At 34.5% G+C, this 25,016-nt stretch overlaps 1 protein-coding gene and 1 non-coding gene across 2 annotated transcripts in view; one reads left to right on the forward strand and one right to left on the reverse strand.

The window, feature by feature from the left end:
• Nucleotides 1-24,199, forward strand: part of Ppil4 (peptidylprolyl isomerase like 4) — a 40,754-nt gene extending 16,555 nt beyond the window's left edge. The window contains exons 10-13 of the mRNA XM_003466348.5: nucleotides 3,785-3,896; nucleotides 5,738-5,834; nucleotides 15,262-15,409; nucleotides 21,102-24,199. Coding sequence (XP_003466396.1) covers nucleotides 3,785-3,896; nucleotides 5,738-5,834; nucleotides 15,262-15,409; nucleotides 21,102-21,344 — 600 coding nt within the window. The 3' untranslated portion in view covers nucleotides 21,345-24,199. The remainder of the gene's footprint in view (nucleotides 1-3,784; nucleotides 3,897-5,737; nucleotides 5,835-15,261; nucleotides 15,410-21,101) is intronic.
• Nucleotides 8,876-8,982, reverse strand: LOC111755805 (U6 spliceosomal RNA). Its single transcript, XR_002790358.1, has one exon. It is a non-coding gene; the product is annotated as a U6 spliceosomal RNA (small nuclear RNA).
• Nucleotides 24,200-25,016: the final 817 nt, after the last annotated feature.

A 25,016-nucleotide genomic window follows, 5' to 3' on the forward strand; every position in this document is an offset into this window, starting at 1 on the left:
GACCCAAGAAAGTGAGTCTTCTTTTTTATTCACATAGGGAGTACATTCAACTTCTTGATTTTTTTGTTTTTTGTTGTTTTGTGAGATACAGTCTTTGCGCCACTGTGCTCAACCTGTTGATTTTAATATATGACCCTTTACTGTAGGTTCAGATGTGGTCTGCCTGATTTTATCTTTAGAGCTTTGCATTTTTAGGCAAAGTCCTTCGTGATGCTCTTTCGATACTAATCAAGTTTAATTACATTATTTGACTTTATTTCTGTGGTTGGTAGTTTCTTTGTAAGTGTAACTGAGTTTGTATTTTTTGTATGTCAGGCAAATTCCATGGGCTTTGGGTAATTTGATCCTTTTTTTTTTTTTTCTTTCCCTTTTTGGTATAGGATCTTGCTATGCATTTAAGGCTGGCCTTGGGCTCACTTTGTAGCCCAGGCTGGTCTCAAACTCATACCAATCCTCTTGCCTCAGCCTCCTGAGTGCTGGGATTACAGGCATGTGCTGCCACGCCTGGCTCAAAAGTTTTTTAAATTGAATTAAATACATATGGAAAATGTACAAATCATTAGTGAACAGCTTGATGAATTACTACAAAGCTAACAGGTGTAAATTATTATTTGACTCAAGACATAAAATACTTAGCAAAAAAATTACTAGCATTCTGGAAGACCTCCTAAATATCTTTCCAGTAATTTCCTTATCACTTCTAACATCACATTAATTTCACTTAATTTTTCATATAAATGAGGGCACTATTATTTTGTGTCTAAATTCTTTTGCTTGTGTTGCGTTGTAACATAAGTATTACTATATCTTGCTTTGTTAGGTTTTAATTTTCATTGGCAATAGTTTTTCATTGTGTACATAAAACAGTTTATATTTTCATTCTGCTGTTGATGGACAGTTGAGTCCTTTCTAGCTTTTGGCTATTATGAATGTTGCACTACAAACTGTTTACTTATGTACTATGTTTTTATTTTTATTTTTTAAAGCAAATGTTCCATAAATATTTGCTTTGATATGTATGTGTTTCTGTGGGATATATATCTAGGAGTGAATTGTTGGGTCACAGGGTAAGTATAGCATTAGTAGATAACTAATTAGTTTTTTAGGGCAGTTATATTAATTTTCACTTATCAGTTAATGGCCATCTATATTTTTCTATATTTTGATCAACTCTTAATATTGGTCAGTCTTTTAAATTCGATCCATTCTGGTAGAAGTGTAGCATTTTATTGTGGTTTATTTCACTTTTCCCTGATTGCATACCTTTCCCTATGTTCATTACATTTGGTTACCCTTTTTTGAGTTTTTTATTTGTTTTTTGAGACAGTGTCTTGCTGTGTAGCCCAGACTGGCCTCAGAATCATGAGGTTCCTGACTGCTGGGATTATAGGAATGCACCACAACACCTGGTTGGTTGTTCTTTTTAAATTAAGTGCCTCCTTAAGACTTGCCTATTTTTCAGTTTGGTAATCTGCTTGTTTGTTTATTTGTGAGAATTCTTGTATTTTGAGAGTGCTACCTCTTTTTTGAGATATATTCTGTTCTGTGGGGTTTTTTTTCTTTCCTAATGCTGTCTTTTAATAAACAAGTTTGTAATTTTAATGCAGTTCAATTTGTCAATATTTTTCTTCCTTTTTCATGGCCAGTTAAAAAAAATCTTTGCCTAGCTTTCCTCCCTCTTTCTTTCTCTGTGTTTCTCTGTCTGTGTCTCGCTTACTGCTTTTGCTGTCTTCCACTGCCATGAACTGTTGCCCCTCTGTCATTTGTTACCCTACCTTGCAGTCAGCCAATTGTGGACTGAAACCTCTACAAACTGTCAGCTAAATAAACCTTTCTTTCCTTAAAAACAAAACACTTTTACCTACTCTAACGTCACAAAGATATTCTCTACTTTTTAGAAGCTTTGTGACTTTACTCCCAATTTGAATCTGTGATTTGATTTTTGTATATTATGTGGACTACATTAAGTTGCCTTTTTCTTCTTCTTGGTAGCCAGAAGTCCTGGTATCATTTATTGAAAAGGTTGTCCTGTTCACACAGGCTGTATAGGGTTCCCTTTGCATATAAATCAAACATTCACATTCTGTTTCTGGTTGTTCTCTGTTACACTGGTCATTTTTTGTATATTTTCGTGCCATTGTTTTTTTTTTTTTTTCTTTTTTTGCCACTGTTTTTGTTGTTCTTTTGTTGATCACTGCATTTATAATGTTTTCATATTTTGTAGTGTGGGTCCTTCATCTTTATTGTTTTTGAAGATTATCTTTGCTATTTGTGGATTTTGTATTTCCATATATATATTGTAATTAATTTGTCAATTTTGAAAAGATTTTTTAAACTATTAAATATAGATATTTCGTTTGCAAATACTGTAGTGAAAAAATGATCTCACAATTTTTTTTGGGGGGGGGGAAATGGTGCAGTGATGGGATTACACTTGTCCAAGTATATCAGTCAGTTTCATCAAATGTAACACTGATTGCTTACCATGTGCCAGATGATATTCTTAATGATGTAGATGGATAAAGCCTTGTCTGTGTCTTCATGGAGTTAATAATCCATTGACTTTATTAACCAGTGTATATTAATTCTTGACACACATGGGTAAATGATTGTAACTAGTTGTTTTATCCAGTTCTCTTGGAATTGTTTGTAGTACATTGTAAGTAGACAAAAGAGTAAATATCCAGGAATATAGAAAAAATTTGATTAGTGCCATGTTGAAATATGTTATTGTGGTCTTCAGATGTCAGAAAGACTTAGAATTTGTGAAATTATTGATAGGAATGGTTCTTGTATAGCTCAGCCCTAGGTATCATGGGCCCAACGTGCATTATCTAAAGTTTTAGGGAATTGCTGTGCTTCTGAATTTAGAATTTTTTAGGCTGGATGTGGTAATATATGCGTGTAATCCCAGCACTCAGGAGACTGAGGCAGGAGGGTTGCCATGAGTTAAAGGCCAACTTGGGCTACAAAGTGAGTTCAAGGCTAGCCTGAACTACAGAGTGAGACCCTGTCTCAAAAAACAAATGAACAACAACAAAAAAATTCAGAATTTTTCACAATTAAGAAAGGTACACTGTGTGTGGCCACACGTGCGCACACACACACACACACACACACACACACACACACACACACGTCTGTGGTTTACGTAGTATCCTTGTGAGCCAGCAATTTTTTAAGAATCACAATATTTTACAGTGAAAAAAATGGATATTCATATCAAGTGGGTTTTTAAAAAGGCTATAGACTCCTGTTAGATCAGATGTTACTGCCAAATTGCTAAGACTGTTGGTTCTTGTTTTTGTTTTGGTGCTAGGATTTCTTCAGGGCTCCATTTATGTTCTTGCTCTATCACTGACCAACAGCCCTAGCCTCTTTTATTTTTAATACAAAATTTATGAAAACTTTTACTTTTAGGATACAGTATTTTTGGGTTGTTGGTAAAAAAGATCATCGATTTGTACTGTGTAGCAGTTGTTTAAGTGTGTGTATTTCCACTGTAATCAGACTGCCTCAGTTCAAAATCCTGGCTTTGACCTGTGCTGTGTGACTTGGCAACTTCTATACTGCATTAAACTTCTGTTTTCTCATTGAGGGGACGATAATATACTGCCTCATAGGCATTGTTGCTAGACTTAATTGAGATAACACAAAGCATTTAACAATATCTGATGTATAATAAGTATTCAGTTATTTTAGTAACAACAGACTGTATGTTCTGTATTTCTCCTAGCTTCAGAAATCTTTTCCATAATCTTTAAGTTTTTACCATTATTATCAGGAAGAAGATTGTGAGAAAGCATTCTTCAAAATGGATAATGTACTTATAGATGACAGAAGAATACATGTAGACTTTAGCCAGTCTGTTGCAAAGGTTAAGTGGAAAGGAAAAGGTATGTTGGTTTTATTTTATTTCTGTTCTGTGCATGTGCCTTGTGTAGCCTTGTAAGGGCTACATCCACAGTCCTTACAAGATAATTTTTAAGTGAATTTTTTCATGTTTTTCTGAAATAAAATATCACCTAAGTGAGAATGGTGCTTTGATTTTGCATATGTAATCATAAACATCATTTATTTTTAACCTTAGTTAATCCTGAGATGATAATATGTCTGTTTAATATATATAATTGTTTCATATTGGAAAAAATGGGTATCCTATATGCAGTTAACAGTGCCGAGTACTTTCCCTTATAGTGTTAACAATTTCAACAGTTCTGGGAAATTTTGGTGCTATTTTTAGTTTTTAAATGAAGAATATAAGTTGCAGTAATTGAAGGATTGCCCACTTGGGTTAAGATTTGAATTCAAAACCTCTCTCTTTAATCTGGTACTCTTTCTTTTATAACATAACTGCCTCAGCCAGGTATGGTGGCACATACCTGTAATCCCAGCACTCCAGAGGCTGAGGCAGGAAGTTTGCTGTCAGTTTAAGGCTAGCCTTGGCTACAAAGTGAGTTCAAGTTAGCCTGAACTCTATATAGTAAGACCTTGTCTAAAAAAAAAAAAAAAGCAAAACCAAACAAAAAACCCCTCCCCCATCACAAAATTCCCCCCAAACCTGCCTCATTTATAGTGAGACTCCTAATGGCAGACACATGGCAAATCACTGATAAAACAATATCAATTTATTACTGTTTCCAGTTGTCTTAACTTTTGCAGTAGTCTGTTTCATAATACATGAAACACTGTCTGCCGTTAGAATTGCTAAGTACATTCATCTTGTCTTTGACACCTATCTTGTTTTTCTCGTTCTTGTTCATATCTTCCTTAAATCTCTGATGATCAAAGACTATAGGATTCACATTCCTTTCTTTGTATCTCCAGTTTGCTTTGCTTGTACATGGCCTCTCAGACGCTTCCATAGGAAACCTTCCCACAAGAAGTACTAGGAAGTGGTAGTTGAGGGATAAGAAAGGCAGGTCTGGAACGTGCATGGAAACTGAATCCTCCTTTGGTAAGGAGACTGGGCTGAAGTGCAGAAAGGCTATGTGTGTGCTCTTCCTTTGTGACCCTGCTCCTGGAGGCCAGCCAGGTAGTAACAATAGCCTTATGTTCTTATAAAGATTATTCTTTTTTGGCATTTGAGAGGAGTAAAGATGCCTGTAAGCCTGCGTTTCAAAGTGGAACATTTTTCTTTGGTGTTCTCTTCATCCCTCTCATGTTCTTTGGTGAGCTTCTATATTCATTCTGTTGTCTCCTGCTTGTCTGCTCCTCTATTGAGAAACAGGTCAGAGGTTGTCAGAGCTTCACTTATTCCAAATTTAGATCTTTCAGATCCCAAACTTAGGTCCTAAAACTTCAATTTTCTACTCTACTTTTTTTTTTTTTTTTTTTTTTATATAGGGAATTGAACTCACAACTTCATGCTTACCAGGCAAGCAGCTGAACTGTTGAGCTAAATCCCTGGCCCTCCACTGCACTTAATATTCTCATGAACTTAGTGGCTGTGCTTATACACTATACTATTGACATTTAAGTTATTTGCAAATTTGATGTTGTAAATCTTAACATATATCACTAGGTGGCAGCATATGACTGCCTAGCAAAATGAGTATCTGATTTCTGTTCAAATCATAGTAGAGATTGAATTACTAGGATTCTTTTGTTTTCTGGCCCTTTTTCTCTCTTGTAATATATATTATTTTTAAAAATAGTTCATATCTCTTATAAGATAGTTACTGTTCCTGATCAATTAGGTGATTTTTCTTACTGAATTCTTTTTCTTAATGAATAGGTGGGAAATACACCAAAAGCGATTTCAAGGAGTATGAAAAGGAACAGAACAAACCATCTAATTTGGTTCTGAAAGATAAAGCAAAGCCCAAACAGGAGTATCCTTAACAAGGTTCCGTCGATGTGTATTGACCATGTACTGTGATGTGTAGAGTACTTTGTGCTATGTTTTAAAAAGTCATGAAGCTATTGAAAGCAAAGCTCTGAATCCAGATCATTTGTGAAGAAGTATTGTATTATTATTGCTTTTCAGTGTCATGCATATACTTTGCTCTTTCATTATATTGTATATTATGGAGAAAGTTAGGTTTAAAAGAAATCTTTAGGCTAAATCTTTTACCTTCCTACTCTTAGGGTAAGTACCTTCCTATCTACCGTATGCGTAGGTCTTTAGGTAAGGTTTTTGTTTTCTGTGTATATAATTATGTTTTAAATTCCTCATTATCAGAAATTTCCTTATCCTAACCATTCTCTTATGTTTTACTCCCTATATATAACAAACTCCTGAAATTCTTTGTTATAAGATTAGGTTGCTTCTTTCTGTGTAGTATATTGTCATTTTAGCAAAAATATTTAGCTCCTGATGAGTTGCAAGAACTGACTCTCAGAGGATTACAGAGAAATTTGTTGACCACTTAATTCAGTTTCTTTCAAGTTTTAGGTTGACACAAGTAAAAAGCAATGAAACATACTGTTTATATTATGTCATTTTAATTTCCTCACTGATTTTTTTTCTCATTATAAATCACAATTGCAAAGGTTATGTCTTTTGTGGTTGTTTCAGGTAAATGATGTCTTTGTTTCCTAGATTCTCTTTTCTCATGCTATGTACACATTTCCGAGTACTCATCAAGGAAAGATGAATATCTCACTGACCTTTATATGTTCATGTTTTAAAATTGATTATATGCAATGCATAAAGCATTGTGAGGGATTAAAGCTTCATAAAATCTGGAATATGCTGATGGTTGTCAGCATAAGAAGAAACTTTCACAGGCAGATGGACCAACAAGCTAAGATTTGATCTGAAAAATGCAACACTAGAGGATTTGAGATTGAAAGCTCAGAATCATAAAAAGTAGAATATATACATTTGTAATTTATTTACAAATTTAGATTAACCACTAATAATTGCATCTGGAAGAAGGGAAGTATGTAAAAGGAAGTGAGGTTGTAGAGCATAAATTAGAAGAAGATCTTTTTCTCCATGGAGCAGTTCAGCCTGAAATGTTTTAAATTTGTAGTATTAAAGTGCTTTAGATTCAAGTAGGTAGATTGCTAAGATTTAAGACAAAAAACTAAGCATATTTGTGAACAAATTACTAGTATTGTTTAATAGAACTTTCTTTTTTCTTGAGACAGAGTCTCATTATGCAGTTTGAGCTGGCCTTGAACTCACTTTGTACCCCAGGCTTGTCTTGAACTCACAACCATCCTCCTGCGTTAGCCTCTCGAGCGCTAGGATTACAGGCATGTGTTACTATGTCTGGCTTAGAACTTTCTTCAGTGATGAAAATGTAGTACATTTCCATTGTCCAGGATACAAACTGCATGTGGTAGATGGAGGATGAACTGAGTAACTATAAGGGGATCAAAATCAGGGCCTCATACATGCTAGACAAGCCTTGTACCATTGAGCTACATTCCCATATCTATAAATGACTTTAAATTTTAATTCTTTCTCTTCTTTCTTTTTTATTTTTATTTTTGATGTTGTTTTTGCAGTATGGTAGTTGAATCCAGTCCTTTGAGTATGCTAGGCAAGCACTTTACCACTAAGGTACAGCCCCAGTCCTAAATTTTGTTAATTTTAGTTTTTTTAAAATTCACAGTATTTTGAGCTCACTTTTAAAATGTAGGTGTTCCATTAAAACCTTTTTATGGACACTAAAGTTTGAATTTTATGTAATTTACACATGAAACATTCTTTTGAGTTTTTAAAGCATTTGTTTTTCAAATTTATTTTTTCGTTGGTACATTTTATATACCTAATGATAACGTTCATCATAGGGAATTTTTTACCTATACATGATATATCTTGTGGTTTCTTTTTGTCTTATTCCCCTCCCCTTCCTCAACAACTCTCCCTCTCCTTATTTATAAAACTTTTGTTTCTATATTTTGTCTCTTCTTTCCCACTCCCATTGCCCTTGTTCCCCTTCTCATTTGAACATTTTCTATCCATTTCTCAATATCTGTTAATACATTTTATTACACCAGAGAAACAATATCGTATTTAAATATGTTCCGTTTATTTCACTTACAAGTTGCATCCACTTAGCTAGACTTGCCTCAAGCTTATCCTTCTTTGTGGCAAGTAGTATGCCATTGTATAAGAAAAAATTTTTATCTGCTGATTGTTTATAGGCATTTGGGATGTTTCTGAGATTTAGCTATTTCATTCTGTGCCACTATAAACATGGGTGTTCGTGTATTGCTGTGGAATGATGCTTTCAATTCTTTCAGAAAGGTACCAAGTAGAGAGACAGCTGGGTTAAATGGAGCCTGTAGTCCTAGTTTTTTATTTTTTATTTTTTTTTAACGGTACCAGGGATTGAACTCACGACCGCCTGCTTGTAAGGCAGGTACTTATGCCACTGAGCTAAATCCCCAGCCCCCACCCATAGTCCTAGTTTTTTGAGGAATATTCACTCTAATTTCCACAGTGGTTGCACCAGTCTACAATTCCACCAACAGTGGAGAAGGGCTTCTTTTTCCCCACAGCTCTGTCAGCATTTGTTATTGGTTGATTTCTTAATGACAACCATTCTTTCTGGGGTAAGATGAAATCTCAGTATTGTTTTAATTTGCATATCTTGGATGACCAGTGATGTCGAACATTTTTTCATACATTTATTTGCAGTTTCTACTTCTTCATCTAAGAAGTGTGTATTCATTTCAGATGCTATTATTGGGTTGGGTCTTTAAATTGTGGGACGGCGGGACTGAATTTTTTTTGAGTTCTTTATGTATTCTAGATATTAATTCTTTGAGGAAAAGCTGGTAAGCATTTTTTCCCACACTGAGTTGTCTCTTCATTCTTTTGATGGTTTCGTTTGCTATGCAAAAGCTTTTTAATAAGATGAAATCCCAGTTGATTCTTTGTGATAGTTCCTGTGTGATCAGGGTCTTTTTTTTTTTTTTAATGGAATGCTTCATGAATTTACATGTCATCCTTGTGCAGGGGCCATGCTAATCTTTTCTGTATTGTTCCAATTTTAGTATGTGTGCTGCTGTAGTGAGCACACTATTGGAGTTTTGTTCTTAAGTCTTTACCTACACCAGTGTCTTCAAGAGTTCTTCACCTTCTATCTTCCAAGATTTAATATTTCTAGTTTAATATTTAGATCTTTGATCCATTTCAATTTTAGTTTAGTGCATGGTGGAACACATGAGTCCAGTTTTAATGTTCAGCATGTGAAAAGCGAGTTTTTCCAGCACCAATTTTTGAAGAGGCTATCTTTCTTCCAGTGAATGTGTTTGGCCCCTTGGTCAAAGATAAGGTGGCTGAGCATATTTGGAGTTATTTTTGGATCTTTTAATCTGTTCCATTGATCCTAGGTCTGTTTTTGCATTTTTTTGATAGCACTGTGATATTTTTAATCATAGTAGGTTTGTATGTAATTTCAAGTCAAGGATTGAGGTGCCTCCGCCTTGACTTTCTTGCTCAGGATTGATGGCCTCACACATCAATCCTCCTGCCTCAGCCTTCCTAATGCTGGGATTATAGGTATATGCCACCATGCCCGGCTCAGAATTGCTTTTGTTATTCTAGGTCTCTTCCAGTTCCAAGTGAATTTTAGGATTATTTTCTCTAATTCTGTTATATGTACTATTGATATTTAATCAGAATTGCATTAAATCTGTATAACAGTTTTGGAAGTATGGCCGTTTTCACTATATTGGTTCTTCCTACTCAACAACAAGGTGTATCTTTCCATTTTCAGATATCCTTTCTCATCTCCTTTTTCAGAGTACTGTAATTTTCAATGTCTTTATTTCGTTTGTTAGGTTGAATCCTAGGTATCTCATTTTTTAGATGCTATTGTGACAGGTGTTATTTCCCTGATTTCTCTCTCAATGAGTTTGTTATTTGTATACTATTATTACAGGAATGCTATTGAGTGTTGACTTTGTATCTAGCTGTGCTACTGAATTTGATTATTAAATCTATAAGTCTTTTGGTGGACTTTTTGGAGTCTTCTATGTAAAGTATCATATCATCCACAATAGTGATATTTTAAATTCTTTTCTATCCTTATGTCTTTTATTTTTTTCTTTTGTGTAATTGCTCTGGCTAGCTGGGCATGGTGGCACTCTTCTATAATCCTGGCCCTCAGAAGGCTGAGACAGGAAGATGGTTACAAATTTGAGACAAGCCTGGACTACACCGTGAGCTCAAGCCCAGCCTGAACTACATAATAGACACTGTCTCAAAAAAGATAAAAAAAAAATTGTTCTGGCTAATTTTCTAGAACTATGTTGAATGAGAACAATGACAGTAGACCTCCTTGTTTTGCTCCTGATTTTAGAGTGAAAGCTTTCAGTTTTTGTCCATTTAGTATGATGTTGGCTATTGGTTTGTCATCGATGATTTTTATCAGATTGAGGTAAGAACTATTCAGATTTTCTAGGGAGTTTATCATTAATGGGTGTTGGACTTTGTGAAATGCTTTTTCTATATCATATGGTTTTTGTGCTTTGCTCTGTTAATGTGGCATATTACATTCATGTATATTGAACCATCCCTGGATCCCTGAGATGAACCCTACTTAGTCAAGGAATATATTTTCTTGATTTGCTACATTCTGTTTGCCAGTATCTTATTGAGAATTTCTGCATGTATGTTCATTAGGGAGATTGGCCTATAATTCGTTTTTCTTATTTGAGTCTTTCTTTGGTTTTGGTGTCAGAGTAATGTTTGCTTCCAGGAATGAATTTCAGTTTCATTAAAGAGTTTGAGAAGTAGTGGTGGTAGGTCTTGTCTAAATTTCTTGTAGAATTCAGCAGTGAATCTGTCCAGGCCTAGGCTTTTCTTTGTTGATAGATTTTTTTTAATTATACCTTTGATTTCATTTATTGATATTGGGTTATTTAGGGTTTTTATATCTTCATGATTCAGCTTTTACTTAAGCATGTTCTGTGAACTACTCTGTGGTCTGTTTTTTAGCATGCCCTGTGTGCAGCTGAGAAGAGTGTGTATTCTGATGTTGTGGGGTGGAATCTCTGTAGACATCCACTAAATCCATTTGTTCAGAATTTTGGTTCATTTCTGATTATTTCTTTGTTTATATTTTGTCTTGTTGATCTATTTGTGGCAGTGATGTATTGAGTTCCCCCATTGTAATTGTATTAGTGCTTATTTGATTTTTCATGTCTGTTAATATTTGTTTTACATAGTTTGGTGCACTGGTATTTTATGTATATGATTGTTATCTCTTTCTCTTGAATTGTCCCTTTTACATGTATATAGTGACCTTGTTTGTCTGTCTTAAGCAGTTTTGACTTGAAATTCACTTTGTCTGCGAATAGAATAGCTACCCCTGCTTTCTTCTGGGTTCCTGTTTCACAGAGTATTGTTTTCCATCTTTAGATTTTCAGTCTGTGAATTTTGGTTTGAATTAAATGTGTTTCTTGTATGAAGCATAATGTTGGGTCTTGCTTCCTGATCTACTCTGCAGATGTTTCTTTGATTGGTAAGTTGATGCTTTATTTGATGCTTATAACTGGTATGTATTGTATTCTCTTGATTGGTAAGTTGATGATATTTATATTGATGCTTATAAATCATATGTATTGACTTATCCTTTGTCATTTTATTTTTTTGTTCATTCCCGTTTTCCCTACCCCCTGTGTTTATTTTATTACTTGCCTTGCCTGGTAGACTCATTCTATTGAGGTTCATAGAGTTGTAGTCCTTGAAACTTACCTCTTTCTAGAATGTTCTTCAGAACATTTTGGAGTGCTCACTTGGTATTTGTGAATATCTTCAGGTGTTCTTTGTCATGAAAGTATGTTATTTATCCTTCAATTTTGAAAAATAGTTTTGGGGTCTATCAATTTGAGTTGTTGGTAGTTTTCCTTTAGAACTTGAAATGTTTCACTCCAAGCGCTCCTTGACTTGAGGGTTTGTGTTGAAAAGTCTGCTGTCATTGTGATGGGCTTTTCTTTATAAGTGATTTATTTCTTTTCTCTAACAGCTTTTAGTGTTCTACTTTTATGTTAAATTTCTGGAATTTTGACTAATATATGTCTTGGTATAGATTTTTTTTGATCATGGCTAATTGGCGTTCTGTATGCCTCACTTATCTGTATGTCAAATCTTTTCCCTGCTTAGGAAATTTTCTTTTGTTAATTTGTGAACAGATTTTTGATGTCATTTGTCCTTTCTCCTGTTTTTTCATTTAATCTCTTTAAAAATGTTTTTTATTATTTTGAAGGTAGTAAAATACAACAGAGCAATGCCAATTGAGATGATGCAGTGAAATTGGTACAGAACGTCACAGCAGGTTACCGGGATAACAGTAATAGGTACCATAGTGTATCTCATTATCGGCACAGTAGTTGTTCTTTCAATCAGGTATAGCAAAATCAAACCAAATACAAAACATTATAGAACTTATCAAAACAATATTGAATAGAGCAATACAGTTAATCAGAACAAAGCAAAACAGTGATAACAATATTTGCCTTCAAAGAGATGGTAGAAGAAAATCCCCCATACTTGTTATTATTGCATATGGTCAACCTCCCAAGAGATGCTCAGACCTCTGGCTCCCATATGGTAATGGAGCAGGGGGATGGGATGTTTGATTTGAAGCCCGAGCACCAGTAGGTTCAGGGCTGCTTACCAGGGAGGCAAGTAGGTTGCTTTGTTTCCCAGCACCCTAAGTTCCACCATGGCTCGGATCTTGGAAGATGCTGTTGGTTCTTCCCCTGGAGTGCCTGTCGCTTCCTCGAGCCATGGCTGCTTACCAGAGAGGCAAGTGGGTTGCTTTGTTTCCCAGTGCCCTTGGCACCATTTAATCTTGTATTATTCTTCTTGCATCATCTAGGAACTGTTGAATTTTTTTTTTTTTTTTTGTAGTCTCTTCCTATTTTTAAGCCATCTTTTTTTTTTTTTTTTTTTTTAAGGAAAAAGAGAAAAAAACAGAACAAAGCAAAACAGTGTAAGGGTACAAGTAATATAGAATTATAAAAGAAAAAAAAACAGTAAGATATCACCAATTAATAGATTACACACTATCATCTTTGAAACAGTGATTCAGGTCACAGGACCAAAGCATGATTGCTAACTGTAATATTTTCTTTTATATCTGATATTCTAGCCTCATATTGGCTCATTGTTCTTTATGTACTTTCAGTGGAATTTTTATTCTCCTGGATATCTGTTTGAATCTGTTTCATTTATTCCATTTCTTTCCTATGTTAGGTGTTCTTGATTTCCATTATTTTCCCAGTCTTCTCCAAGCCACTAACCATGTCTTTCATTATGGTCACCATCTCTGTAGCTGAGAAATTATTTCTGACTTGATTTTTTTCTAAAGCCTCATTCTTCTGGTTTGTTATTTTTGCTATTACCACTTCAGAGAATCCCGGTAGGTGGCTTTTCAAGTGTTTTTCCTCACTTCCCCCTGGGTTTGCTGTTTGTGAATTTGAAATCTTGGATTGCATCTTGCTTAAGTTTTTTCTCATTTTATTTTTTCTTTTGTTTCTGTCTTTAAAAATAATATTTTTTAGTTTAATTCCTGGTGTGATGTGTGTAAATTGCTTATGGATAGAACCCTTAGGAAATGGATACTTTTCAGAGATATCCTCTGGGCGTAGCTGGCTGGGTTGTGAATCTGTGGGAACTCAGAACAACTGTGGGCTGGCTCCATCTATTGGGTCCAGGGTCCAGGTGAGGCTGCAGTTGGTAGGAGATTAGGGAGCCAAGTTTATGCTGGCAGGAAGCTAAGTGTCAGGTTAGCAGGAGATATATGGAGGGCTGCAGGCTGAACAAATCCCAGCCTCACAGCCAGAAACCAGCCTGAATTTAAGTGGAACTAAAGGTGCAGGTTAGCTGGGATTATCCACTATCCTGCCATATATCTACAGCTGGCTTGTTGAGATTAATCAGTTTGGATCTGGACTCTTTTCTGCCCACTTTTTCTGCCAGTGACAGTGGAGACACGCCTTGAAGTGAACATTTTTTCTCATTTCCTTTTTTCCCCCCTTGGTTTTGGTTTTTTCCTTGTTTGTTCTTGTTTTTATATGAATGTGAATATGGTTTCTAATTTTTTTGTTGTTGTTCTGTTTTGTTACTATTTTTATTACTTCCTTCTCTTTCCCTACATATTCTTCACTAGTTTCCCAATTTGCGTAATCTTCCTTTGTCCTCAAGCCTTGCTTCTAATCTCTTCCTCTTCTTCTATTTCTCTATTTTTACCCCTAATCCCTTTTAAATTTTATCCCCAGAGGGTAAGATTGTCATACTGAAGGCTTATTTACTGCATACAATTCTTTATTCATTTTAAATCTTGTTATATAATCACAAATCTAGTTGATACAGTTAAAAGTTGGCAAATTAATAGTTATCACAATTCTTCATTTTCTAGGCTGTGCTTAATGCTGTTGTTTCTGTTGATGGTACTGCTTTAGGTAAGGTGATATGATTGTTTTAAGTTCTTTTTTCTGGTATGCCAAGATTGATATTGCCTAAAGGTCATAAATAATACAATAGGCCAGTGCCAAAGAACCAGAGGCTGGGCCAAGAGGGCAGTACCTCTCTACCCTAATAAATTGAAGGGGTAGGATCTTGCAACAGTCTCAAAACTATTAATGTGTTTAAGTATATCTTTATTACTATTTTGTCATTCCCCTTTGTGACATTAAAAATAATTCTAACATGTATGTCTTTGTTTATATAACTTACTATTTTAGTTTTCATAAGTTTATTAGAATTTAAACATGGTAATTATTGGTATTGGTGTTAAATTTCCTCCTGTAGAAATTGATGTAAAAGGAATGTCATATGCAATATCTTATATGGTTTCTTGGGTACTAGTGTTTTTAGTATCTTAATTTTTTATAGGTAAAAATATGCTTTCTTTTCTGTTCTGTTCTGTTCTTTTTTTTAAAACTGGGGATTGAACTCATGACCTCAAGCTTGCCAGGCAAGCATTTATGCTGCTCAGCTAAATCCCTGGCCACATGTGCTTTGTTTTCTAAGTTTAGATTTTTTTCATTACTCACAAATACAGGTCCTTATTTCTTATGCTATTTGAATTTTCATTTATGAATAATTTTTTAATTTTCTATATATTTTTGCCCACTAGTTGGTAACTAAGATGATTGTTCTTTCCATTTGTTTCAACTATGTAATGAAACTATTAGTTTTCTTTTAGAAATGTATTCTATGCTTTTGACATGCTGTTCACTTTAAAAAGTTATACTTAGCCTTGTGACTTCCTTTGTTTATCAGATTCTTATGTTTTGATGTCTTATTTGTCATTTCTCATATTTATCCTTAACTAAATGCTGTAGTGCAAAATATGATCTTATACTAGATGAGCAGGCAGAAGACTCAAAATCAAGTCACTCACACACAAGTAAAAAACACAAGAAAAAAACACGACACTGCTCTGAAGAAAAAGAAGATGAAGACTATATGCCAATCAAAAATGTTAACCAGGTATTTCTAACACCCAGACATAGGTTTTGAGAAGCAGATACAGTGGTATCTTGGCTCACAAACTTAATTTGTTCTCTGATTTTGGAAAAGATAGCCACATTTGGGAAAGATGGCTGTGGTCATGCTGGTCACCTGATGCATAGTTCACAAACAAAAACAAAGTTTTGCCAAATGCTTTTATTTGTGAATCAAATTGTTTGTTGGCAAAGCTCTTTTTTGAACCAAGGTGCCACTGTATGTTGTCCCCCCGTCTTTGTGTGTGTGTGTGTTTTAAGACAGAGTTTTGCTGTGCAGTTCAGGTTAGCCTCAAACTCACAGCAGTCCTGTCTCAGCCTTCCAAGTGCTGGGATTATAGGTATGTGCCACCATGCCTGACTGTTGTCCATTTTTAAATCACCTCTTGGTGGTGTAATTTAGTAGGTAATGGATAGTTCTACATAGGGATTGGTATATAGTTCCTAGCCCTAAAATTTAGATTGGTTGTATGTGGTAATGGGCTTTAATTTCAAGAATATGTATCACAAGTTATAAAAGATTGTTTTCACAGTGACTTAATATATATTTCTATATTGTTAAGCTAGAGCAATTTCCATATTTGTGTCTATTCATTTATTCCTATCTAAACAAGTGTGACTGTACTGGAAAAATGCTTCTCTGTTATCAGGTAGTATTGTAGTCACAGCACTTGCAGTCCTGAGGTTTCACAGTCTATGAAACACTTAATGTTCTTCCATATTGAAAGTAAGACTAAACTAATAATTAACTGGATCATCCCAAAGTTTTCCTGAATGAATTATTTTCTGAAATAATGAAAATGAAAAATTGGTGGAAAAAGTTGATTATGAAGAGAGCATGTCTATCCTATGTACTGTTTGTTGTTTAAAAAAATGCAAATTACATCTCAGCCCCTTGCTTTTGTTTTAGCACATGAAAGACATGTGAACTAGGCCCTAGTGGGTAAGGATTTCAGCAGGCTGAGGTGGTTAGGGTGAGTGACAGATGGATTGGGTATAGTAGGCAAGGTTAAGAACTTGCTGTCTGAACAGTTAGGTTTATATTTCTTTTTTTTTTTTTTGTCTTTTTCATTTTTATCAGTACCGGGGATAGAACTCATGACCGCCTGCTTGCAAGGCAGGTGCTTATGCCACTGAGCTAAATCCCCAGCCCCTAGGTTTATATTTCTACACTGCTAGTTATTGATATGAATCTAACAAGTTATTTAACTTTCTGAGCCACAGTTTTTAAATACTTAATAGGTATGTGTTAAGATTAAATGAAAAAAACTGTGTGTGTAAACATTTTCATCACTGAATATTCTTACTACTATCGCTTGTACTATTATAGAAACATTACTGTTTTAGAGTTAGTGGAAATAGTTTCTCCTGTGGTTATTTCATTAACTGAGCTAACATTTTAATTTGTCTCACTTTATTTTTGAAGTTCAAGGATTACTTAAACATTTTTTTGGTTTGTAGTTTTAAAAGCTATATGATTGAAAAATAAAATATACAGCATACATGTTGGTACATACAAAGAACCCACTTATATTTTTGTTTCTTCTCCTTTTTCTCCTTCCCCCATAGTAACTATTTTACATATTTTATGGTTTCTCCATTTAAAATTTTTTTAAGAAATATATATTTGATGAGTATTCTTGCTTCCTTTGTCCTGCATAGTGTACATCCCTACCCTTTGCTGTTGCCTAGCAGAAGTATAGTCTTCTTTCCATAGTCCATTAACTGCTTAAAGAGTCTCATCATTCATGCTCTGTCCCAATAGTAAAAGATGCCCTGTGTGTTTTCTAAATATTCCTCAAGTGAATCAGTAATAATATAAGCAGTAGTAGCTAACATCTTCATTGTCTTTGTAATAAGAGGTGATTTCTTTTAGCCTCATTTCATAACGAAGACAGAAATATAAGAAAGATTGTTACTGGTCCATGGTTTTATATAGCTCGTAAATAATGGAACCAGTTTAGATCAGATTCGTATTCCTAACTATTCTACTGCAGTTTGTACCAAGAATATATTCCTGTCAGTTTTCTTTCCTCAATCTTATTATTCTACCAAGAATACTTTGTCCATAGTAGTGCTTCAGTGTGGTATAACTGAAATGTCCCCTCTGTCTGAATTTTTGTACTTAGTCACTTCCCTCCAAAAGAGTCACACCAGGGTTTTTTTGTGGGGCGCAGGGTCTCACTGTATGATGCAGAGTGGCCTTGAATTCACTTAAGTAACCCAGGGCAGCCTTGCACTTGTGGTGATTCTCCTGCTTCAGACTCCCAAGTACTGGGATTACAGGCATGCATCACCACCCTGGGACTCTAGACTTTTAAGATGGAAGTTATATCACAGTTTTCAGAAGAGCTTAATGCTCCTCCCATCCAAACTTGTGCTGCATTTTTTCCCTCTGAACTTGTGCGTGGAATCTTAAATAAATTTAAGAGACCAGAGATAAACGTTGATGTGTGTGAGATGATCAAAGGTCTACAAAAATGGGAAGATAGCTTACATTTTAAGTCTATCCCATCCTCACTTGTGTGAACCTTTTGATTCTGCTATTAATGATTACTTAAGGCTTTATAGTACAGAACACCCTTTGGGCATCACATGTTTTGGGAAGAATGCTGTTACCTGCTACTTCTTTTTATTTCCTTCCTTATTTTTACTTTTTGGCAATAGTGGGAGTTGGACTCAGATCCTGGCTAAGCAAGCATTCTACCATTGAGTCCCCTGGCCCTTTTTTGTGTTTGAGACAGAACCTTATTAAGCCTTGTCAAACTTGTGACTCACTTACCTCAGCCTGAGTAGTTGATGTAATAGGAATGTCAATCATGCTAAACTTCCTGCTAGCAAGTTCTTTATCAAAATAATTTTAAGGGAGTTGGTAACTATAAAACTGCTAATTTCTGAATAATAATCTCTTAACTCTTATTTTTTTCTTTCAGTATATTAAAATGTTTTTTGCTGTTAAAGTTTGATTTAATAATATAACCACATTACTTTTTCTTTCTAATAAAACTCAGCAGCACAATTTTTTAATTTCAGTCTGAAAGACATAATAATTAAAGGGAATTTGTACCACTAGTTACATTTCAGGTATACCTCAAATTTTCCTATTTGTTGGTACTTTGCTGAGAGAGTATAGTTTCCTAAGAATGTTTTAATTTATTGCTTTAAATTGCTTTTTATTCAACAGCCTTACTATTCAATCTGAAAAATTCTCTAATTTTTTCCATCTCATGTCTTAATTCCAAAGATAGTTTTCGTGTTGTTGAAGTTTAGGTTTTACTGGGGTTACAGGAAATGAGGTTGCCTAGCTGAGAAATACCCACACTGGGTATTAGTTCTCCACTGGTGTTTTTGTAGTGTATGTACCTTTATAACTTGACACTCTATTTTTGTTGTGATTTAAAGAATTTAATATTATTTTAGTGATTTAAATGTAATGGAATATTAGATTTAATCCCAGAGATCCGAGCATGGTTAGCTTTTAGTCTGATTAGACATATTTTGACTACTTTATATCAAGTCATTTTCTGTGTTAATTGCCTTAAATTGGCCTCTGTGCTTTGTTTGCCTTTCTGGCCATCTTATTTCATGTCTAAAATGTATAAAATAATAGAACTTCTTAAAGTCCGTGGTAAAAAGGACTTATTGTTCATCTTGTTTTTTTCACTTTAGATATGAAGATGGTGATCCTACAAGCTTTTAGGTCTTTATATTTAAGGGGACGTAGAACTTTATTTTAATTCAATCGATTTTTTTCTTTTCCTTTTATTCTTTACCATTCTTACCTTTTCAGTTTTGTATGTCAAGTTACCGATTGGTTAAATAATTATCCTTGACCTGTGTAGATTTCATGCATCTCAATCTTTTTGCTTCAGTTGTGAGGGTAATATTATGTTCCTGAAGTGCTTACACTGAACTGGCACATAGAGGCTCTGGTCTGATATGACTTCATCCAGCCGCCTAAACTTTCTCCTACAAACACACAGTCCTGATTTCTCCCTGCTTCCCAGTTCTCATTTATACTATTTCCATCACCCCTTTGCTAGGCAACTCAAACCCAAACCCACTGTCCTTTTTAGGCTCACCTCAAATCCTAACTTTTTCTTGAAGCTATTAAATGTAACTTCAAGAGTGCTCTGTACATATCTCCTAAGTGGCAAAGTCAGTTTAAATCCAGATCTGCCTGATGTCAAAGCTTGTTTAGCTTTGAAAACAACTCCAAGTAGAAATGGTTTGAAAATTTTAGTACCTTTCAAATTTTCTGCTTCCTCAGATTTTCAAAAATTATTTCATAGCTTCTTTTTCTCTTTAATGAGAGAGAATCACACCTAGGGCCTCACATATGGTAGGCAAGTACTCTACCATTGCACTACATCTGGAATCCCAGAGCTTTTTATCTCTTATTTTAAACATTCAACACTTATGTGCCTGTTTGTACATGTTGAGGATGCTATGAAATAATCATTTGTATAAAACCGGGTTCTTAATTATTATGAGTATCACTTTGTTTTCAGCCTTTGACACTCAATGCTTACTACAAAACTATTGTGATAGAGTAGAAGTATTTCGGACTATCGTCCTTAGAGTTACCTTTCCTTTGAGCAAAAGGAGAGAGGATTAGCTCTGGTTACTTTCGATTTCAGGCATTGACTGAGGTACTTGTTTTAATTAAGAGTAGGACACAAACAGAAACAGAATTGTGTTAACTAGCCCTCTTCTGTGGGAAAATGCCTACTACATAATCACTAAAAATAGAATTAAATGCAACCATTGTATTGTCTGGGGGCAATGGATTATTCCAATGTTTCTAAACTAATAGTTTTAAGATATATATTAACAAAAACTATCAGCCTAGTCTAAACATACACAATGTATTAGAAGATTGAGAGAGGAGCAATTATGAAATAAAATTTTAAAAATTAAACTGGGCACTGAGTATAGTTCAGTGGTTGACAGCATGCTTACTAGCATGTGCAAGGCATTGGGTTTAATCCCCAGCATCAGACATTTCTTTAAAGATTATTTGCCCATATCAAATTACACAGAATCCGATTTTTCATTTTAGGACAATTGTCTTTTCTAAAACCTTTGCTTCCTGTGCTATTTAAATGAGATTTTTAAGGACTGGTATTGTTGGGCTGGGGACACAAGTACCTGCCTGGCAAGTGCAAGGTTGTGAGTTCAATCTCTGGTATCAAAAAAAAAAAAAAAAAAAAAATTGGTATAGTGATTTTAGCAGTTTTATGTAAATCAGTATGGGCTCGGGGCTGGGGATTTAGCTCAGCGGCATAAGCGCCTGCTTAGCAAGCAGGCAGTCGTGAGTTCGATCCCTGGTATGAAAAAGACAGAAAAAAAAAAAAAAGCTCAGTATGGGCTCACATTTTTAAGGGAGTGGAGCAATTTTGGTCAGGCTGTTTCAGTTTTATGTGGTATTAATCCCTCAGTTGAACTAAAATAGTAGTGCAAAACAGTGAGATTGATGAGGAAAATGGTTAAATCTTTTAAAATTACCTTGTTTTTTAACATAGGATATTCTTGACATTAATGGTATTATTCAAATTTGAGTTGTTAGAACAGCTTGCTAATGGTGGACTTTTCAAGGTTTTATGTAATTGACAGTGCTCACGAAGTATTTATTTTACAGATTTTGACTTTCAACTCTGTCTGCATTTATTTGACAGGATATCTACAGGGAAATGGGATTTGGTCACTATGAAGAAGAAAGCTCTTGGGAGAAACACAAGAGTGAAAAGAGAGACCGACTTCAAAATCGAAGTCGTAGTAGATCTCGAGAAAGAGACGGGCACTACAGTAATAGTCACAAGTCCAGATACCAAACAGATGCTTATGAGAGAGAAAGGAGTAAAAAGAGAGATCGAAGCAGAAGTCCAAAGAAATCCAAAGACAAATCTAAGTACAGATAAAAGATGAATCAGAAATGAGTGTTAACATATTTACTCCTGCCTCATTTAGAGGATCAGAAGAACAGATGTTTAGATTTTTTTTCAGAGAAGTTAAAACTACGTATTATTTTTTTTTAATATATATACTAGGATTTTGGACCTTTTAGATTAAGACTGATGAAATAGGGCACTTGATCAAGAACTGAACATTTTCTGTGTATACTTTTTTTACACTAATACACATAAATGGTAGTATTCATTTTCAGTGTCTTTCACATTTTGACTCTTGTTTTTTAAATGAAGTATTTCATACTGCAAGAATGTATAAATATGTATATATAAGATTTAAAGAACAATTAATACGAATGTCTCTGTACTTATCAGCCAGCTTAAGAAACAGAACATTTCCTATATTTCAGGAGTCTCAACTGTGCCCTTTTTCTCAAGTAATTATTATCCTGTTTTGTTATTTTCTTGATGGTAGTTTTACAACTTTTGTATGGATCCCTAAATGAACTGTTAATTTTCTATGTTTTTGAATATAATATAAATGGCATAATGTATGTTTACTTCTGTGACTTTCTTTTTTTAATTTAACATTTTTAAGTCATTTTTATTTTTATTGTAGTATTATATGAGTGTACTATAATTTGTTCCTTCTTTTGTATATTTTGGTTTCATATGTTTTTGTATTTGCTGTTACAAACAGTGCTGCTATAAGAACATCCTTTACCTAAGAGTGATACTGCTTGGTCACATGGTTTGAGTATCTTTGTCTTTACAAGGTGTTGCTAAATTATATTTTAAAGTGGTTGTGCCAGTTGATACCCGTATCAGCACTGTCTTTCATTGTTACCCTTGTTTCACATTTTCAATACTCATTAATTTCAGACTTTAAAATTTTTACCAACGTACTAATTGTTAAAGTGATATCTTATTGTGATTTCTAGCAAGAAAACTGTTGTTCTTATTTACATGTAAGCTATTATTTTCTTTTGACTGCTCTTTAGGTTTTTTTTTTTTGTCTTTTCGGTACCAGGGATCGAACTCACTGCACACTTGCAAGGAAGGTGCTTATGCCGCTGAGCTAAATCCCCAGCCCCTCTTTAGGTATTTTTTAATCACAGTTTGAATATGATGTCCTCAGTGTAGTTTTTTCCTGCTACAGCTATTTACTGTGGGTTTATGGTATTCATCAAATTCAGAAATTTGAGGTATTGTTTGCTCATTTATGTTTGTTGCCGTGCTCTTCTCCTTTCTGTCCTGGGGCTCCATTACATGTATGTTAAGTCACAGCACAATTTGCAGTTTGTGAAAATAGACCTAATGTGATTATTAAGTCATAATCACAGTTGTCTTCTCTTTTTTCTTCCCCCTTCCTTCCTTTTTCTCTCTTCCCTCTTTTTTCTCTCCCTCCCTTCCTCCTTTTTTCCTTCTGTTTTTTTATGTTAGGTAGTTTCCATTGATGTGTCCTCATGTTCATTAATCTTTTCTTCTGAAGTACCTAATGTCACTTTCATCCTACCACAGACGTTATATTTTAGAAGTTTCATTTGGGTCTGTTTCTGTCTTTCATGTGTACTCCTTAGTGTACTTTATGGTGTTCTCTGTTTTAGGGGTACATCTACTAGGGTTTTTTTTTTTTTTTTTTTTTTTTTTTTTTTTTTTTGGTACTGGTGATCAAACTCATGACCTTGTGCTTACCAAGTGGGCATATATGCTGCTGAGTTAAATCTCTGGCTCTAGGATATTTCTAATAGCTGCTTTAATGTTCTTGTTCATTCTGTCATCTGTATCATTTATGGCCTGTTTCTGTTGATTGATTCCCACCCAACTCTACTGTAACCCCAGTTTTAGGTCATTATTCTGGAATAATTTAATGGAATCCTCTTCTCTTTATTTCCTTTAACAAGAAATTAGTTCTAGATGTTTGGCTAGAGTTAGGTTAACCTTTACTTCTGTGTTTTATATTCTGTTTTTATTTTATTCTGTTTAAGGAACATACCAGGGCTGGGGCTGTAGGTCAGTGATAGTGTGTTTACCTAGAATGCTTGAGTCCCTGGATTTGCTTCTCAGTGCCACAAACAAATAAACCAGAAATCTACCTTTCTAAGTTAATAAAGGCAGTCTACATTCTAAACATTAGAAAGCTTTGTATTTTTATATTTAAATCTCTGCCTATATTGATTGACATACATAGTTGCTATAATAAAGTGAATAAAAATTCACTTTTTAGGGACTGAGGATATAGCTCAGTGGCACAAGTGTCTCCCTGGAGAACATAAGGTCATGAATTTGATTCCCGGTACCACCCCCCACCCCCACTAACAAAAAAAAATTCACTTTTTAGGCATTGTTTAACTGTGTATAACCAGTTGTCTAAAGCCCGTTATTGAAAAGCAAGTCCATTTTCTATTGACATACATACAGTTCCCCTCGTTGTATATAAGTTTTTGTATATTTGTGGGTTTTATTTCATGTACTTTTTATTCTGTCCCAGGCCAACACCAAAAACATGTTTCTCTGACTTTAGGGGAAATCTTGATCTTTAAGCAAATTCTTCTTTTTTTTTTGTTTTTATCTGTACCAGGGATCGAACTCACGACTGCCTGCTTGCAAGGCAGGTGCTTATGCCGCTGAGCTAAATCCCCAGCCCCATTCTTCCACCTGTTCTGTTGCTAGGAATGACCTGGCAAAGAAGCAATTTTGGAACCAACTTATCTCCCAAATAGTTCTCTTTGGATTTTAATTACATTCATGTTGAAACATCACTGAGGAAGAAAAAATTGCATAGTACTGAGTCTTACTATACATTAAGCTAGCATATTTTTCTATTCTGATTTTTCTAATAAAATGTTTGAATAATTTTGATTGTATTCATTTTTAGTTTCTGTTGTCAGTGGTGTCTTTTAAAAATATAACCGCTGAACTCAGAAATTACATTGTTTTATTTTTATTGTTAAATTCAGCCATTTTGCTGGTGTATGTGTGTGTATGTGTGTGTTTGTTTGTTTAACTGGGGATTGAACTTAAGAACCTCATGCATATTAGGCGAGTACTCTTAACACTGAGCTGCACTCCCAGTCCTTTTTCCTTGTTTATTGTGAGACAAGGTCTACTGCAGAGATGCCTGGGCTGGCCTTCAATTCATGACCTACTACAGTATCTTGGATAGCTGGGATTATAGACATGTGCCATTGTGCCCAGCTGTTTTGCTAGTCATATGTATGTGTATTTGACATTTGTCCATAGTCTTTTTGAGTGTTTTATGTGGTCAATACTATGTAAATAATGGTAGTCTTTATTTTTTCTTTCCTAATTATTTTTTAATTTTTCAAAATTTTATTTTAAAGATAATAAAACCCAACAAAACAAAACAATAAATCAAATTAAAACAAAACAGTGAAAATGTTACAGAACTTCAAAGCAGGATAATAGGAAAACAGCAATGGCTACTATAGTATATTTTGTTATATTCACAGTAGTTGTCCATTCCATCAGGTATAACAAAATCAAAACAAAACCAGTCAAAACAGAATATTGAATAAAGTAAAACAAAACAATGAGAAAGTATTGGATTTTAAAAACAAGGAAATCCCCCATACCTGCTATACTGTACATTGTTATCCTTCCTCTAGATAGATGCTCACACCAATGTCCCGGGCCTGCAAAGTCAACCAAACAGTTCAAGCA

This window comes from Cavia porcellus, unplaced genomic scaffold (genome assembly GCF_034190915.1).
Source record: "Cavia porcellus strain 051 isolate PalLab524CR breed Dunkin Hartley unplaced genomic scaffold, mCavPor4.1 scaffold_22, whole genome shotgun sequence".
NCBI lineage: Eukaryota > Metazoa > Chordata > Mammalia > Rodentia > Caviidae > Cavia > Cavia porcellus.